Source organism: Gorilla gorilla, chromosome 15, assembly GCF_029281585.2.
Source record: "Gorilla gorilla gorilla isolate KB3781 chromosome 15, NHGRI_mGorGor1-v2.1_pri, whole genome shotgun sequence".
NCBI lineage: Eukaryota > Metazoa > Chordata > Mammalia > Primates > Hominidae > Gorilla > Gorilla gorilla.
Window position 1 is genome coordinate 66,662,840 of NC_073239.2, and position 16,399 is coordinate 66,679,238.

General features: G+C 39.8%; 1 protein-coding gene across 1 annotated transcript in view; it reads left to right on the forward strand.

The window, feature by feature from the left end:
- KLHDC1 (kelch domain containing 1) overlaps nt 1-16,399 on the forward strand; it is a 60,244-nt gene that overhangs the window by 23,583 nt on the left and 20,262 nt on the right. The window contains exons 5-8 of the mRNA XM_004055141.5: nt 7,588-7,666; nt 9,414-9,497; nt 12,648-12,731; nt 13,212-13,270. Of these exons, the coding sequence (XP_004055189.1) occupies nt 7,588-7,666; nt 9,414-9,497; nt 12,648-12,731; nt 13,212-13,270 (306 nt within the window). The remainder of the gene's footprint in view (nt 1-7,587; nt 7,667-9,413; nt 9,498-12,647; nt 12,732-13,211; nt 13,271-16,399) is intronic.

The window sequence follows — 16,399 nt, forward strand, 5'->3', positions numbered from 1 at the left end:
TTAAAGGTTTTTTGTTGTTGTTAGTATGTAAAAGAAACCAGTAACAGTGATTGCCCTAGGCAAGGGAATTAAGTGACTGAGAGTAGGAGGGAGACTCACCTTTTGCTATGCTTTTTTTTTTTTTTTGAGACAGAGTCTCACTCTTGTTGCCCAGGCTGGAGTGCAGTGGCGTGGTCTCCACTCACTGCAACCTCCACCTCCCTGGTTCAAGGGATTCTCCTGCTTCAGCCTCCCAAGTAGCTGGGGTTACAGGTGCCTGCAACCATGCCCAGATAATTTTTGTATTTTTAGTAGAGACGGGGTTTCACCATGTTGGCCAGGCTTGTCTCAAACTCCTGACCTCAGGTGATCCACGCACCTCAGCCTCCCAAAGTGCTGGGATTACAGGCATGAGATACCACGCCCGGCTTGCTATACCTTTTTGAAAGGTTGTGGTAAATACATAAAACATAAAATTTTTCATTTTAACTATATTAAGTGTACAATTCAGTGGCATTAATTACCTTCATAATGTTGTGCAACCATCACCAGTACCTACTTCCAAACTTTTTAATTACTCCAAACAGAAACTCTGTGCCCATTAAGCCATATCTCCCCATTCTCCCTTCTTTCCAACCCCTGGTGACCTCTAATCTTTCTGTCTATGATACTTTACAAATAAGCAGATAATAGGTATTTCATAAAAATTGAATCATAAAATGTTTGTTCTTTTTGTCTGCCTTATTTCACTTAACATAACATTTTCAAGGTGCATTATGTTGTAGCATATATTATTCCTTTTTATGGCTGAGTAATATTCCACTGTATGTATATACCGCATGTTGGTTAGCCATTTATATGTCGATAGATGCTTGGGTTGTGTCTACCTTTTCGCTATTTGTGAATAATGCTGCTGTCAATGTGGCATATAACTTTGTGTGATTCAGTTTTCAATTCTTTTGAGTATATACGTTAAGAATAGAACTGTTGGGTCATTTGGTGAGTCTATGTTTAAGTTTTTGAGGAACCACCAACTATTTTCCATAGTGACTATACCATTTTATATTCCCACCAGCAAGGAACAAGGGTTCCAGTTTTGCCACATCCTCACCTATGCTTATTTTGGGTGTGTGTGTGTGTGTTTTTAATAATAGTTATACTAGCAGATGTGAAATGGTATTTCATTGTGGTTTTGATTTGTATTTTCCTAATGACTAATGATGTTGGCTTATTGGACATTTGTACATCTTCTTTGGAGAAATGTCTATTCAAATCCTTTACCCATTTAAAAAAAATGAGTCGTCTGTCTTTTTGATGTTACGTTACAGTAGTACTTTATGTATTCTGGGTGTTGATCCCTTGTCAGATATATTTAATTGTATTTTATTTGTCTTGCTTTGGTATCAGGGTAATGCTAGCCTCAAACTAATTTAGGAAATATTCCCTCCTCACTTTTTTTTTTGGAAGAGTTTGAGTGGGATTGGTGTTAATTCTTTTTTAAATATTTGGTAGAATTCACCAGTGAAGCCATTCTTGGGCTTTTCTTTCTTGGGAGCGTTTTGATTACTGATTCAATCATCTTACTTGTTATAGGTTTATTCAGATTTTCTATTTTTTCTTGAGATATAATTTATTTTTGTTTTTATAAGAGTCAGGGTCTTTCTCTGTTACCCAGGCTGGAGTGCAGTGGTGCTATCATGGCTTACTGCAGCTTTGAACTCCTTGGACCCTCAAGCAGTGCTTCCACCTCAGCCTCCTGAGTAGCTGGGGCTACAGGCACGTGCCACCATCCCTGACTAAGATTTTTATTATTTGTAGGGATAGGGTCTCATTATGTTGCCAGGCTGGTCTCAGACTCTTGGCTTCAAGTGATCCTTCCACCGCAGCCTCCCAAATTGCTAGGATTACAGGCATGAACCACTGTGCCCAGCATTGAGGGTGTGGGTCTTTCCAGGAAGTTTTCCATTTCATCTAAGTTATCCAACTTGTTGATATACCCTTCTTCATGGTATTCTGGTGGTTTTGTTGTTGTTGTTTGTTTGTTTTTGAGACAGGGTCTCACCTTTGCCCAGGCAGGAGTGTAGTGGCACTGTCTTGGTTCACTGCAGCCTCTACCTCCTAAGCTCAGGTGATTCTCCCACCTCAGCCTCCCAAGCAGCCGGGACTACAGGTGCACACCACCACGCACAGCTAATTTTTTTTGTACTTTTAGAGACAAGGTTTCACCATGTTGGCCAGGCTGGTCTTGAACTCCTGGACTCAGGCAATCTGCCTACCTCCGCCTCCCAAAGTGCTGGGATTACAGGTGTGAACCAGCATGCCCAGCATAGTATTCTTTTGTCATCCTTTTTATTCTGTAGTATCAGTAGTAATATTTCTTCCTCACTTCTGATTTTAGTAATTTGAATCTGCTCTCTTTTTTCTTAGTGCAGCTGTCTAAGCATTTGTCAATTTTGTTGATCTTTTCAAAGAATCATCTTTTGTTTTGTTGTTTTTCTTTTCTTTCTTTCTTTTTTTTTTTTTTTTTTTTTTTTTTGAGTCGTAGTCTCACTCTGTTCACTTTGTTGCCCAGGTTGGAGTGCAGTGGCGCGATCGTAGCTCACTGCCTCCTGGGTTCAAGCGATTCTCCTGCCTCAGCCTCCCAAGTATCTGGGATTACAGCCGCCTGCCACTACACCCACCTAATTTTTTTGTATTTTTAGTAGAGACGGGGTTTCACCATGTTGGCCAAACTGGTCTCTAACTCCTAACCTCAAGTGATCAGCCTGCCTTGACCTCTCAAAAGTGCTGGGATTACAGCCATGAGCCACCCCGCCCAGCCTGTTGTTTTTCTTGATTGTTTTTCTATTCACTATTTTATTTCGCCTCCAACCTTTATCATTTTCTTCCTTCTGCCCTCTGTAAGTTTAGTTTGTTCTTGTCTAATTCCTTAACTTGTACAGTTATGTTATGGATTTGAGATTTTATTTTTAATGTAGGCATTTACAGCTATAAATTTCCCTCTGAGCCCTGCCTTCGCTGCATCTCGTAAGTTTTGTTATGTTTTTATTTTCATTTATCTCAAGGAAATTTCTAATTTCCGTTATTATTTCTTTGACCATTTGGGTTGACAGGATTTTTTTTCTTTCAGCACTTTACAGGTTTTATTTATTTATTTATTTATTTATTTTTATTTATATATATTTTTTGAGACAGAGTCTCGCTCTGTTGTCCAGGCTGAAGTGCAGTGATGCAGTCTCAGCTCACCACAACCTCTTCCTCCCAGGTTCAAGTGATACTCCTGCCTCAGCCTCCTGAGTAGCTGGGACTACAGCGCTACCATGCTCGGCTAATTTATTTTTATTTTTTATTTTTTGTAGAGACAGGGTTTCACTATGTTGGCCAGGCTGGTCTCGAACTCCTGACCTCGTGATCCACTCGGCCTCCCAAAGTGCTGGGATTACAGGTGTGAGCCACCATGCCCAGCCTACAGGTTTTATTACATTGCTTTTTGGCCTCCATGTTTCTTTCTGTTTTTTCTTCCCTTCCTTTCTTACTTTTTATTTCTTTCCTTTATTTATTTATTTATTTTTTTGTTATAGAGATGGTCTCACTCCATCACCCACCCAGGCTGAAGTGCAGTGATGCAGTCATGGCTCACTGCAGCCTCAAACTCCTGGGCTCAAGCGTTCCTCCTTCCTCCTCTCAAGTAGCTAGGACTACAAGTGCATGCCACCACACCCAGCTCATTTTTTTTTTTTTTTTTTTGAGACAGTGTCTCGCTCTGTCGCCCAGGCTGGAGTGCAGTGGTGCGATCTTGGCTCACCACTACCTCTACCTCCCGGGTTCAAGCAATTCTCCTGCCTCAGCCTCCTGTGTAGCTGGGAATACAGGCATGTGCCACCAAACCCGGCTAATTTTGTATTTTTAGTAGAGATGGGGTTTCTCCATGTTGGTCAGGCTCATCTCAAACTCCTGACCTCAGGTGATCTGCCCACCTTGGCATCCCAAAGTGCTGGGATTACAGGCGTGAGCCACAGCGCTCAGCCTTTTTAAATTTTTTGTAGGGATGGGGATCTCACTATGTTGCCCAGGCTGACCTGAAACTCCTGGGTTCAAGCACTCCTCCTGCCTCAGCCTACCACATTGCTGGTATTGCAGGTGTGACCCACTGTGCCCAGTCTGGCCTCCATCTTTTTTGTGACAAATTTACTCTCATTAGTGTTTTTGTTTCTCTGTATGTGTCTTTTTTTTTCCTTTATCCGTTCTGTATTTTTGCCCTTAAATAATTTGATTAAATATGCATTGGTGTGTAGTTCCTTTGTATTTATCTTACTTGGAGTATGCTGAGCTTCTTGGGTTTGTAGGTTGATAGCTTCCATCAGTTTCTCAGTAATTATATTATCAAATATTTCTTCTCCATCTTTCTTTGTCTCCCCTTCTGTGACTCCCATTACATGCATGTTAGGCCATTTTGATACTGTTCCACAAAGCTTTGGCTACCTGTTTCTTTTCTTCCCATTCTTTCCTTTTCTTTATGCTTTAATTTGGATATTTTTTATGAATCTACTGACTTGTCTTCAGGTTAACTGATGTTTTCCATTGCTGTGTCAAGTTTGCTGTTAATTACCAAGTTCCAGGAAGGAAATTTTTTTTTAAAGTTTGCTGTTTAACCTATATAATGAATTCTTTAGTTCTGACATCTTATTTTCTATTTTTAGCATTTCCATTTAGTTCTTTTTTATGGTTCTATCTCTTTGCTGAAATTACCCATTTATTCCTGCATGTTGTCCACATATTTCTGCTATTAGTATCATCATAGTTTTTTTAAAGGCCCTGTCTGATAATTCCATTGTCTAGACCACCTCTGAGTCTGTTTATATTAAGTCTTTTCTCTCATCATCATGGGCCACTTTTTTGTGCCTTTTTGTGTATTTTGTAATTTTTATTTTTTTAAGACAAGGTCTCACTCTCACTCAGGCTGGAGTGCAGTGGTGTGATCATAACTCAGTACAACCTTGAACTCTGAGTTCAAGCAATCTTCCCACCTCAGCCACCTGAGTAGCTGAGACTACAGGTATGCACCGCCACACCTTTCTTTCCTTTTTTTTTTTATTTTATTTCTTGTGGAGACAGGTCTCCTTATGTTGCCCAGGCTGATCTCAAACTCCTGCCCTCAAGCAATCCGCCTGCCTCAGCCTCCCTGTAGTTTTTAAATTATATGCCAGATCTTCTGTCTGAAAGAACAGTAAAGATTGGAATAAATTATATTTATCTTCAGAAAGTGACATGCCCTTTCTTCTTTTTTAGGTTGCTAGAGTAAGAGTTGAGTCAGTCTAATTCATAGGTGATTTGTATTTGGGCTTTGTTGTAGCTTTAGTTTGATTGAGTTTTACCTCTGGCTTCAAATGTTTTGGGACAGTACTTTCCTTTACTAGGGCCCCCTATTTGAACACTGAGATTTTCTAGAGATTTGCAGCGGTGCTTCACAGCTGCGTTCCTACCTCTCAGAACTGTGGGAGATCTCTCCATGTTTTATAGTCCATTTGGTAGATCATTGGCCACGAGGGAGTTCTCTTTGCTCTCTGATCCCACTTTATGCTTTCTGCACCCTGGAAGACCTCTTTCAGCCTTGCATCTCCTCCCCTGGCCTTTGGAGGGCAGGTACTCTATAGGGTGTAAATGTTTGGCATGCCCCTGAGGTGTTTCTTTCAGATCTCCTGTTTGCATCGCAAACTTTAGTAGTCCAAAGCTCAGATTGCCTAAAAGGGATTTTCTCAGCTCTCCTCTGCCTCCAGCTGTTGGTGACTGACCCTGATCCCTCCCTGAAGATTATGCGAAAGAGTTAAGGAGTAGGTTAAATTCCCTCTATGGCTGGGTTTCCTTTTTTTTGTTGTTATTATTATACTTTAAGTTCTAGGATACATGTGCACAACGTGCAGGTTTGTTACATATGTATACATGTGCCATGTTGGTGTGCTGCACCCATTAACTCGTCATTTACATTAGGTATATCTCCTAAGGCTATCCCCCACCCCATGACAGGCCCCGGTGTGTGATATTCCCCTTCCTGTGTCCAAGTGTTCTCATTGTTCAATTCCCACCTATGAGTGAGAACATGTGGTGTTTGGTTTTTTGTCCCTCTGATAGTTTGCTGAGAAGGATGGTTTCCAGCTTCATCCATGTCCCTACAAAGGACATGAACTCATCCTTTTTTATGGCTGCATAGTATTCCATGGTGTGTATGTGCCACATTTTCTTAATTCAGTTTATCATTGTTGGACATTTGGGTTGATTCCAAGTCTTTGAGGCTGGGTTTCTAAAGATGCTAATTTGGGGCCAGGCGCCATGGCTCAAGCCTTGTATTACGCCTTTTTCACACTGCTGATAATGACATACCCAAGACTGGGCAATTTACAAGAGAAAGAGGTTTATTGGACTTACAGTTCCATGTGGCTGGGGAGGCCTCACAATTATGGCAGAAAGTGAAAAGCAAGTCTCACATGGCAACAGATAAGAGAAGAGAGCTTGTGGAGGGAAGATCCGCTTTTGAAAACCATCATATCAGCGGGTGCAGTGGCTCACGCCTGTAATCCCAGCACTTTGGGAGGCCGAGGTGGGCAGATCACTTGAGGTCAGGAGTTCAAGACCAGCCTGGCCAACATGGTGAAACCCTGTCTCTACTAAGAATACAAAAATTAGCCAGGCGTGGTGGCAGGCACCTGTAATCCCAACTACTCAGGAGGCTGAGGCAGGAGATTCACTCAAACCCGGGAGGCGGAGGTTGCCTTGAGCAGAGATCACGCCACTGCACTCCAGCCTGGGCGACAAGAGTGAGACTCTGTCTCAAAAAAAAAAAAAAAAAAAGAGAAGAGAAAACCATGAGATCTCATGACACTTAATCACTATCATGAGGTCAGGGAAAGACCTGCCCTCATGATTCAATTACCTCCCATTGGGTCCCTCCCACAGCACATGGGAATTCAAGATGAAATTTGGGTAGGGACACAGCCAAACCATATCGCGCTTGTAATCCCAGCACTTTGGGAGGCCAGGATAGGAGGATAACTTGACCCCAAGAGTTCAAGACCAGCTTGGGCAATATGGTGAAACCCCATCTCTACAAAAATACAAAAATTAGCCAGGCATGGTGGCACGCACCTGTAGTCACAGCTACTCAGAGGTCTGAGGCAGGAGGACTGCTTGAGCCTGGGAGGTGGAGGTTGCAGTGAGCTGAGATCATGTTCATGCCACTGCACTCCAGCCTGGGTGACAGAGGGAAACCATGTCTCAAAAAAATAAATTTAAAAAAATCTAATTTGCCATGCCAATATAAATGTAGCTGTTAAAAATTTGGGTAGTTTCTTCTTACAAGCCCTGTATGTGCTGGATTCTTCCTCTTGCTGTTACACAAGGGATGAAAGCAGCTATGGGTCTCTCCTTTCCCATTGAGAGCTCATCACTTTCTGGAATTGGTTTATTTAGGTCTCTTTGTTCCCTCAGCTCTTTATTCTTTTTAAACTGTGATTTTGTGTTTGGGTTGTTAAGGTGAGAGGATCTTTTTCAGCTTTCTATGAACAAACTGGAAACAGAATTCCTAAAGTGTGTCATTTTGTATTTGTTTTTCAGACTAATATATTTTGGTGGTTATGGGTGTAGGAGACACAGTGAGCTCCAAGACTGTTTTGATGTTCATGATGCATCTTGGGTAAGATAGTAATCACTGTTTACATTTTCCTCCAAGTCAGTATAGCCTTAACATCTTAGAAATAATGAGTCTAGTCTTTCTCATTTTTGGAGCTGCCAATTTGTCATAATTGACACTATGAAAAAAATGTGTTTTCTCTCTTTAATATTTGGATCCATTTGGCAAAAGGTATCTCTCTAGTGGTATTAGCCTTCATGGCTATTGGCAGAGTAATTTCTTTTCTTATATCGTTAATCACAGATACCTGCTTCTGTTAGACAGGTAGAGGCTTTAGCACAACTTGGAAAAATTATGTTCGTATTTAACCGCAATAGCTATTGTTGACATACACCTCTTTTTAGATATGTCCACTAGAATTATTCATAGGTCAGACTGGCCTCTAGATAAGAGTCAGTTGGTAGTGATACTAATTTTTCTACTTACTCTTACTGATTAGACAATAAATCATTATTAATGAAAGAAGTCATGAATTACAAAAATGAAATTTTTAAACAGATAATTTGAAAAACCATTGATCCTACCACCAAGATGCAGTCTTATTAGTTTTACCTTCTACTAGCGTATATTATTCTACATTAGTGTAAATAAATATATATGTGTATATATATGTGTGTATATATATACACACACACACACACATTTCATGTATATTGCTTTGTATATGGGTATTATTGAAAATTCCCAATGTTTCTATGTTGTTTTTGAGTTTTAAAAATGACATATCATTAAAGCTTTGCTACTTAAAGTATTGCTGAGAATTTTCAGGAATACAACTTCTATTTATATCTAGTTATTTTTATTCATCAGTGAAATAACTCAATTTTTTTCTCCTACAATACAGTTACTAAGCTAATTATCATGTCCTGAAGTTTCTGGAACACAAATGGTTTTTTTTTTTTTTCATCTAGACTCTAAATGAGCTGGGTGTGGTGGCACATTTCTATAATCCCAGCTACTAGGGAGGCTGAGGCAGAAGGATCACTGTACCAAGGAGTTTGAGACCAGCCTGGGTAACATGGCGAGACCCTGTTTCAATTTAAATAAAATTTAAAAATAGATTCTAAACTAAGTAAATTGTTTAGCTTATTGTACTTGCTTGACAAGGCCTGACAAAAATAAATGATGTCTTTCTGACACACAATATAAAACTGGCACAGAGATCATCTAGAGTAGTGATAGAGGATTTCAGCACCCTGGGAGATGCTAAATATGGTATAGCTGCTAAGTCTTTTCCTTGCTGACAAAGAATTTTATATCTTAGGAGATAAAGAAGAGAGTGGTCATAAGTTTAATCTGTAAGAACAAATTGCTTGGTGAAGTAGAAGTGATTGGAAGTTTTTGGGAACAGGAACCATGACCCACCCCCTAAAGTTTATTACAGCAAAAATGAGGAGTTCTGAGCATGTACTTTAGGAAAACAGATTTAAAAATGTAAACATCATTCCACCCTCTGCAATTTTAAAAAAGATAATCCTTAGAGAAAATTGAAAGATTGTCAACAAGTAAAATTATGATTCACTGCAAACAATACTATGAGAAGAAAAGTTGCCAGGTGGTGCTGCTACTGGTCTGGGGACCACGCTTTGGGAGGTACCTGTGTATCTGTCCATTGGCTTTGTGACTATGGTAACACTTAACTCTATTTTTGTAAGGTGTCTGTTATTTTACCAGTAAATATGTGATAAAAGTGTAATAATAATGTAAAAATTATTAAAGCTTTGAGATATTTAAAACATTTCTCTTTTAGGAAGAACAGATATTCTGGGGATGGCATAATGATGTCCACATATTTGACACAAAGACACAGACTTGGTTTCAACCAGAAATTAAAGTAAGGGTGGTAAAAAGTCATCTTTATATATTTGTATTTAAAAATAAATTTTTTACTGTGGATTTTGGGGTTTTTTTGTTTTGTTTTGTGTTTTTGAGACAAAGTCTTGCTCTGTTGCCCAGGCTGGAGTACAGTGGCACAATCTCAGCTCACTGCAACCTCTGCCTCCCGGGTTCAGGTGGTTCTCCTGCCTCAGCCTCCTGACTAGCTGGGACTACAGGCGTGGACCACCATGCCTGGCTAATTTTTGTATTTTTAGTAGAGACGGAATTTTGCCATGTTGGCCACGCTGGTCTAGAACTCCTGACCTCAAGTTATCTACCCACCTTAGCCTTGCAAAGTGCCCGGATTACAGGCATTATGGGTCACCACACCCGGCCTGTTATTTGGATTTTTGTAATTAGGTTTGTAATCACATACCAAGTAGTTCTCTTGAGTACTTTCATTAATAGCATTAAGAAAAACATCAGAACCGTAGATGGCACTTGTAGTCCCAACTACTCAGGAGGCTGAGGCAGGAGGATCACTTGAGTCCAGGAGTTTGAGGCTGTAGTGTGCTACAATCACATCTGTGAATAGCCACTGCACTCCACTGCATTCTAGCCTGGGCAACATAGTGAAACCCTATCTCTCAAAATAAATAAATAAAACAAAAAAATGCATATTCTTCTCCATGTCAGCTAAGGTTTTCTAGAAAAAAGTCTTTTAATGAGGTGCCATCATCATTCTTTACCCACAAGTGTCATGCCCTGATTTAATAAAAGCCTATTTTTAAAAATCCTTTTATAACAAAGCCCATGTTTTATATACTCTTGAATTCAGAGGTACATGCAATTATGGCATGACAAAAAATACATTATCAGTATTCTTTCATTTGTTAGTGACCAAACACAAATTCAAATTAGTTTAAGCAATAATGAATTCTCACATAGCTGGAAATCATATTGGAATGGCACACAAAGTAGAAGGAAGAGCCACAGGGACCACAGCCTCAGGAACCGGAGCAGGTTACTCAGCATCCTGACAATACTTTCTGTCTTTCTGTCTGCTTTTCTCTGCTTCTCTTTGTGTGCTTGTTTCATTCCGTCTATGGCAGACACACTGGCTCATTTAGGAGGGAATATGGTCCTGGTTACACACACAGTTATTTGTATTGTACTCTCTCAACGTCTATATATTAGTCTTAGAAAAGGGCTGGGCTTGCTGGCTCATGCCTGTAATCCTAGCACTTTGGGAGGCCGAGGCGGGCAGATTGCCTGAGCTCAGAAGTTCGAGACCAACCTGGGCAACACGGTGAAACCCTGTCTCTACTAAAAATACAAAGGAAATTAGCTGGGCGTGGCGGCATGCGCCTGTAGTCCCAGCTACTCGGGAGGCTGAGGCAGCAGAATTGCTTGAACCTGGGAGGCGGAGGTTGCAGTGAGCGGAGATTGCGCCACTGCACCACTCCAGCCTGGGCAACAGAATGAGACTCCGTCTCTACCAAAAAAAAAAAAGAAAGAAAAGGACTCTGCCTCTACTTGGGCATGTTCCTACCCTTTACAGCAATTCCTGATGCCAAAGGGATGATTGGCCAGTCTTGAGTCACATGTTCATTGCTAGGAACAGGAGGGTATTGCGACTGATAAGCTTACCAGAATTGAACAGAGTGGAATGCTAAGCAGCTCGTATATGCACAGTTACATACATGTCTACTAATACACATATATGACCAGAATTCCTTACAGTCCAACTTCTGTTCGTGGAAATGATGGGAAGGTCTATGCAAAATAGTAAGTGTTAGAGTTTGGCCATTCTCTGGATCCTCTTTTTCCAGGCAATAAATTTCAGATTTCCAGTACTCTTCTATTCTCTTCTATATAGTAGAAGAATTCTTCTGAAATTTCAGATCAAGCCTGGGGTAATAATAAAAATTTTGTTTTGCTGGAAGGGCTGGGAACCAAAATTCTTAAGTGGTTCTCATTTAAGTGTTATATAGGTAATATCTGAATTATGCCTTACCAAGTTGACCTCAGCACAGTTATTCAAATAAGCCTGAAAAGTTTAGGAAGTTATGATATTGGATGCAGAGCTTTAATTTCCTATACCCACTTTGAGTAGCCAGTGAGCTGAAAATGTCAGGTTCTTTCAGAACTTGGAATTAAAATACATACATAAAGGCACCCACCATGAAAATATGGAAATTATGCAGAAGATTCTTCCCTCAAACCTTATTCATTCATCTACCCATGATACTTGCTTTTCCACCAATTAAAAACCTCCCTAGGGTGGCGTAATGGCTCATGCCTGTAATCTCAGCACTTTGGGAGGTTGAGGCAGGCAGATCGCTTGAGGCCAGGAGGTTTGAGACCAGCCTGGACAGCAGAGCGAAACCTCATCTCTACTAAAAATACAAAAATTAGCCGGGCCTGGTGTTGCACACCTGTAATCCCAGCTGCTGGGGAGGTTGAGGCAGGAGAATCGCATAAACCCGGGAGGTGGAGGTGACAGTGAGCCGAGATCGCACCATTGCACTCAAGCCTTGGCAACAGAGCAAGACTCTGCCTCGAAACAAAAAACAAAACTTCTCTAAAGAAAAGGTCTGCTATATTTATTCAAAATAAAGTGTAGAGAAGTGCTATCAATTAATGTTAAGAGTTTTAGTAAGAGAGAGAGCACTGTCTGGCTTAAGCCAAGAGTGAACTTCTTATTGTAAATTTGAGACACCAAGAGTTTTGGGGCCATTTTTAATTTTACAGAGTTTCTGAGATAATCGCAATATGCACTGCTCACTTCTAATGGGAACTCTGTGTGTGTGAAAGAGAGACAGAGGAGAGAGGGAGAGAGAGAACATTTTAAAATTTGATTTTAAAATCTTTATACAGTATTTCAAACAAAAATTTACATGAAACCTTATTTTGCTAAATAGTGTCAGACATATAAGAAAAACATTTTCAAAAGTAAAGATCAGGGAGAATAAAATGTATTCTGAAAAATAGTATTTGTCTACAATTAGTACTATTTAGAATAAACTTTTGCATTAGCATTTTTAATTGAATTACATAGGTAATGATAACTTAGTGATTAAGACTTTCACATACTGAGCATAGGAATGTAACTTTATTACAGATATTTCAAGTCTTTGCAGTCTGTTCTGATTTCTATTTGCAGGGTGGAGTTCCACCACAGCCACGAGCCGCGCATACGTGTGCAGTTCTTGGAAATAAGGGATATATCTTTGGCGGACGTGTTCTGGTTAGTGTTTTTAATGGAAATGGTATTTTCATGTGCAATGCTCCTTACAAAAATTTATCCTCTGATTTCGTGGAATAATTGAACATTCATGTAATCTAGAGATTAAAATGGCATTCAATACTAATTTTATTTATCTTCTAATTCATAAACAGACCATACATGAACAATCATAGATGATTATAAATCATATTTTAATGAGGAGAATCTTTCAGTGCAGTATCAGAAAAAATTAATTTCTTGTCATCTAAAGCCTGTGAATTTAAACCTATTTCTTCCTGTTTCTTCCTTTCCCCTTTGACACATTGATTTGGGAGCTCTGTGTCAGTCTTATTAATGCTTAGCATTGTTTTCCAATAGTTAAACTTCTTATGTGAAGTAAAATAGAGATAGTCTATTTTTAATCTGAACTTACTTTAAAAGAAAAATTTTAGCTGATAAAAGATGTGAAATACTGACCAATGTAACACACTTTTCTTTTAGCAAACTAGGATGAATGATTTGCACTATCTAAACCTAGACACCTGGACTTGGTCTGGAAGGTAAGTTTGAAGTCTAAGTACGTTTTAATCTATAGGCATGTGTATGTGTCTGTATGTCACCATAATCCAAATGTGAGTCTTTAAAACTGGACTGGTATTTTTTTCCTTCAGATCGTATGTCTAAGCAAGGACTATATAGATTTAAATAGAGTTTGTTCCTTAACCAGACAAGATAAAACATGAAAATACTAACAGTTGAAATTAGATTATATAAAAGTACTGGTTTTATACTAAGTAGTTTTTGAGGATTGATCAGTAGAAGAAATGAAGAAGTGGTTGAATGGGGTCATCTCAGGTGAACAGGTAATGGAGTAAAGTCAGATTTTATTTGTAGCTCATAATATGTATTTAACAATAGAACAAATATATTTAGCTATCAACTTAGCAATTTGTATAATGAGATAGAATCAGAGCTATATATATTATTCCAAAGTGTAAGTACCATTAAATACCATAAAACCATGAAAGTCTCAGAAGAAAATATAGCAGATTATCTTTAAAATGTTGGCATGGAGAAAGCTTTGTAAAGATGATATGAACTCAAAATTCATAAATGAAAAGACTGATCGATAAGACTACTTAAAAATTAAATATTTCTCTGTAGAAAAATGTACCACAAAAAATTAAATGGCAAATTGTAAAATGCAAACAAAAAACTGGAAACAATATTTGCAGGTTTTTTTTTTTTTTTTTTTTTGAGACAGTGTCTTGCTCTGTCACCAGGCTGGAGTGCAGTAGCATGGTCTCAGCTCACTGCAACCTCTGCCTCCCAGGTTCAAGCAGTTCTCCTGCCTCAGCCTCCAGAGTAGCTGGGACTACAGACGCGCACCACCACGCCCAGCTAATTTTTGTATTTTTAGTAGAGACGAGATTTCACCATGTTGGCCAGGATGGTCTCGATCTCTTGACCTTGTGATCCGCCCACCTTGGCCTCCCAAAGTGCTGGGATTACAGGCATGAGCCACCGTGCCCAGCTGACATTTGCAATATTTTAAACAGAGAGATGTCAGGGCAAAGATCCACAAGAACTCAGTAAATCAGTTTTAAAAAGGCAAATAATCCAGTAGAAAAGTGGACAAAGAACATGCATGAACAACTCACAGAAGAAATAATAGGTAAAAATTATTTTTAAAAGATGTTCAACCTAGGCTGGGTGCAGTGGCTCACACCTGTAATCCCAGCACTTTGGGGAACCGAGGCAGGTGGATCACCTGAGGTCAGGAGTTTGAGACCAGCCTGGCCAACATGGTGAAACCCCAGCTCTACTAAAAATACAAAAAAAGCAAGGAGTGGTGGTGGACTCCTATAATCCCAGCTACTCGGGAGGCTGAGGCAGGAGAATCGCTTGAACCCGGGAGGTGGAGGTTGCAGTGAGCCAAGATCATGCCACTGCACTCCAGCCTGGGCAATAAGAGTGAAACTCTGTCTCAAAAACTAATAATAAAAATAAAACCAGGCAGGTGCAGTGGTACACGCCTGTAATCCTAGTACTTTGGGAGGCCGAGGCTGGTGGATCACCTGAGGTCAGGAGTTCTTAACCAACCTGACTAACATGGTGAAACCCCGTCTCTACTAAATACAAAACAATTAGCCGGGTGTATTGGCGCATGCTTGTAAACAGAACTACTTGGGAGGCTGAGACAGGAGAATTGCTTGTACCTGGGAGGTGGAGGTTGCAGTGAGCTGAGATCACGCCATTGCACTCCAGCTTGGGAAACGAGCAAAACTCCGCCTCAAAAAATAAAAAAAAGTTTCTTATAATCAACACAAACGGTAAAAATATTTCCGTTTTGTAAAAAACAAATTGTATCTTCCAAAAATGTCCTGTGTTATTCTGGAACATTCCAGACTGTGGAAGAATGGTATCTTCTCACCTCCTAAATTAAATTCTTTTGCTTCTGACTTATGCTTTTTTACTTTATTTTATTTTATTTATTTATTTTTTTTTGGAGACGGAGTTTCACTCTCGTTGCCCGGGCTGGAATGCAATGGCGCGACCTCGGCTCACTACAACCTCCACCTCCCAGGTTCAAGTGATTCTCCTGCCTCAGCCTCCCTAGTAGCTGGGATTACAGGCACATGCTGCCAGGCCCAGCTATAACTTATGTTTTTATTTTTCATGCCCCATCTCTTTTAAATGTCGCTTTTATTATTATGATTATTCTTGTTGTTCTGTTTTCTTTTATTTTAAGAGACAATGTCTCTATTTTGCCCAGGATGGTCTGTCCAACTCCTGGGCTTGAGCAATCCTCCTGCCTTGGCGTCCCAAAGTGCTGGGATTACAGAAGTGAGCCACTGTGCCTGGCATTGTTTTTATTTTTATTTTTTTGAGAAATCCTTAGAGGTTTACCCTGTATCTGGAATGGCTTTCATGCTTTTATTTTGAAGTTAGAATAGCTAGCATTTTCAGAGGAAGATAATGTTTTGGGAAATTCTAGAAGTAGATCAAAGTAAAAACAACAATATAAAAACCCATAATACCCTTGGGGAAATCAGCTAAAAACACAAAATTAACCATGAAACAACAGTAAAAAGTTACAGACATGAAAAAAATTGTGTTGAAAAACTAAGGAAGCAGCTGATTAGCCAATAAGAATGATGCTGAGTATGCATTGTGCATTAACGGAGAATTGACTTTTTTTTTTTTTTCTTGGAGAAGCAGTCTCGCTCTGTCACCCAGGCTGGAGTGCAGTGGTACAATCTTGGCTCACTTCAACCTCCACCTCCCAGGTTCAAGCAATTCTCCTGCCTCAGCCTCCCGAGTAGCTGGGACTACAGGCGCATGCCACCAGGCCCAGCTAATTTTTTGTATTTTAGTAGAGATGGGGTTTCACCATGCTGCCCAGTCTGGTCTCGAACTCCTGAGTTCAGGCAATCCACCCGCCTTGACCTCCCAAAGTTTTGGAATTACAGGCATGAGCCACCGCGTCCGGCTGAGAATTGACTTTTATTTTCACTGTGTAGCCGGGTGGAATGGTCATTAAATGGAAAGATTTTTAAAATTCATCTAAGAATTTAATAATGTTTTTCAAATATTCATGTAGGTGAGACTAGTAAAAGTTTTTTGGAGCAGTGAGGGCAGATTTTTTTTTAAGATCTAAGATGATTAAAAACCTTTTCTTTTGATTA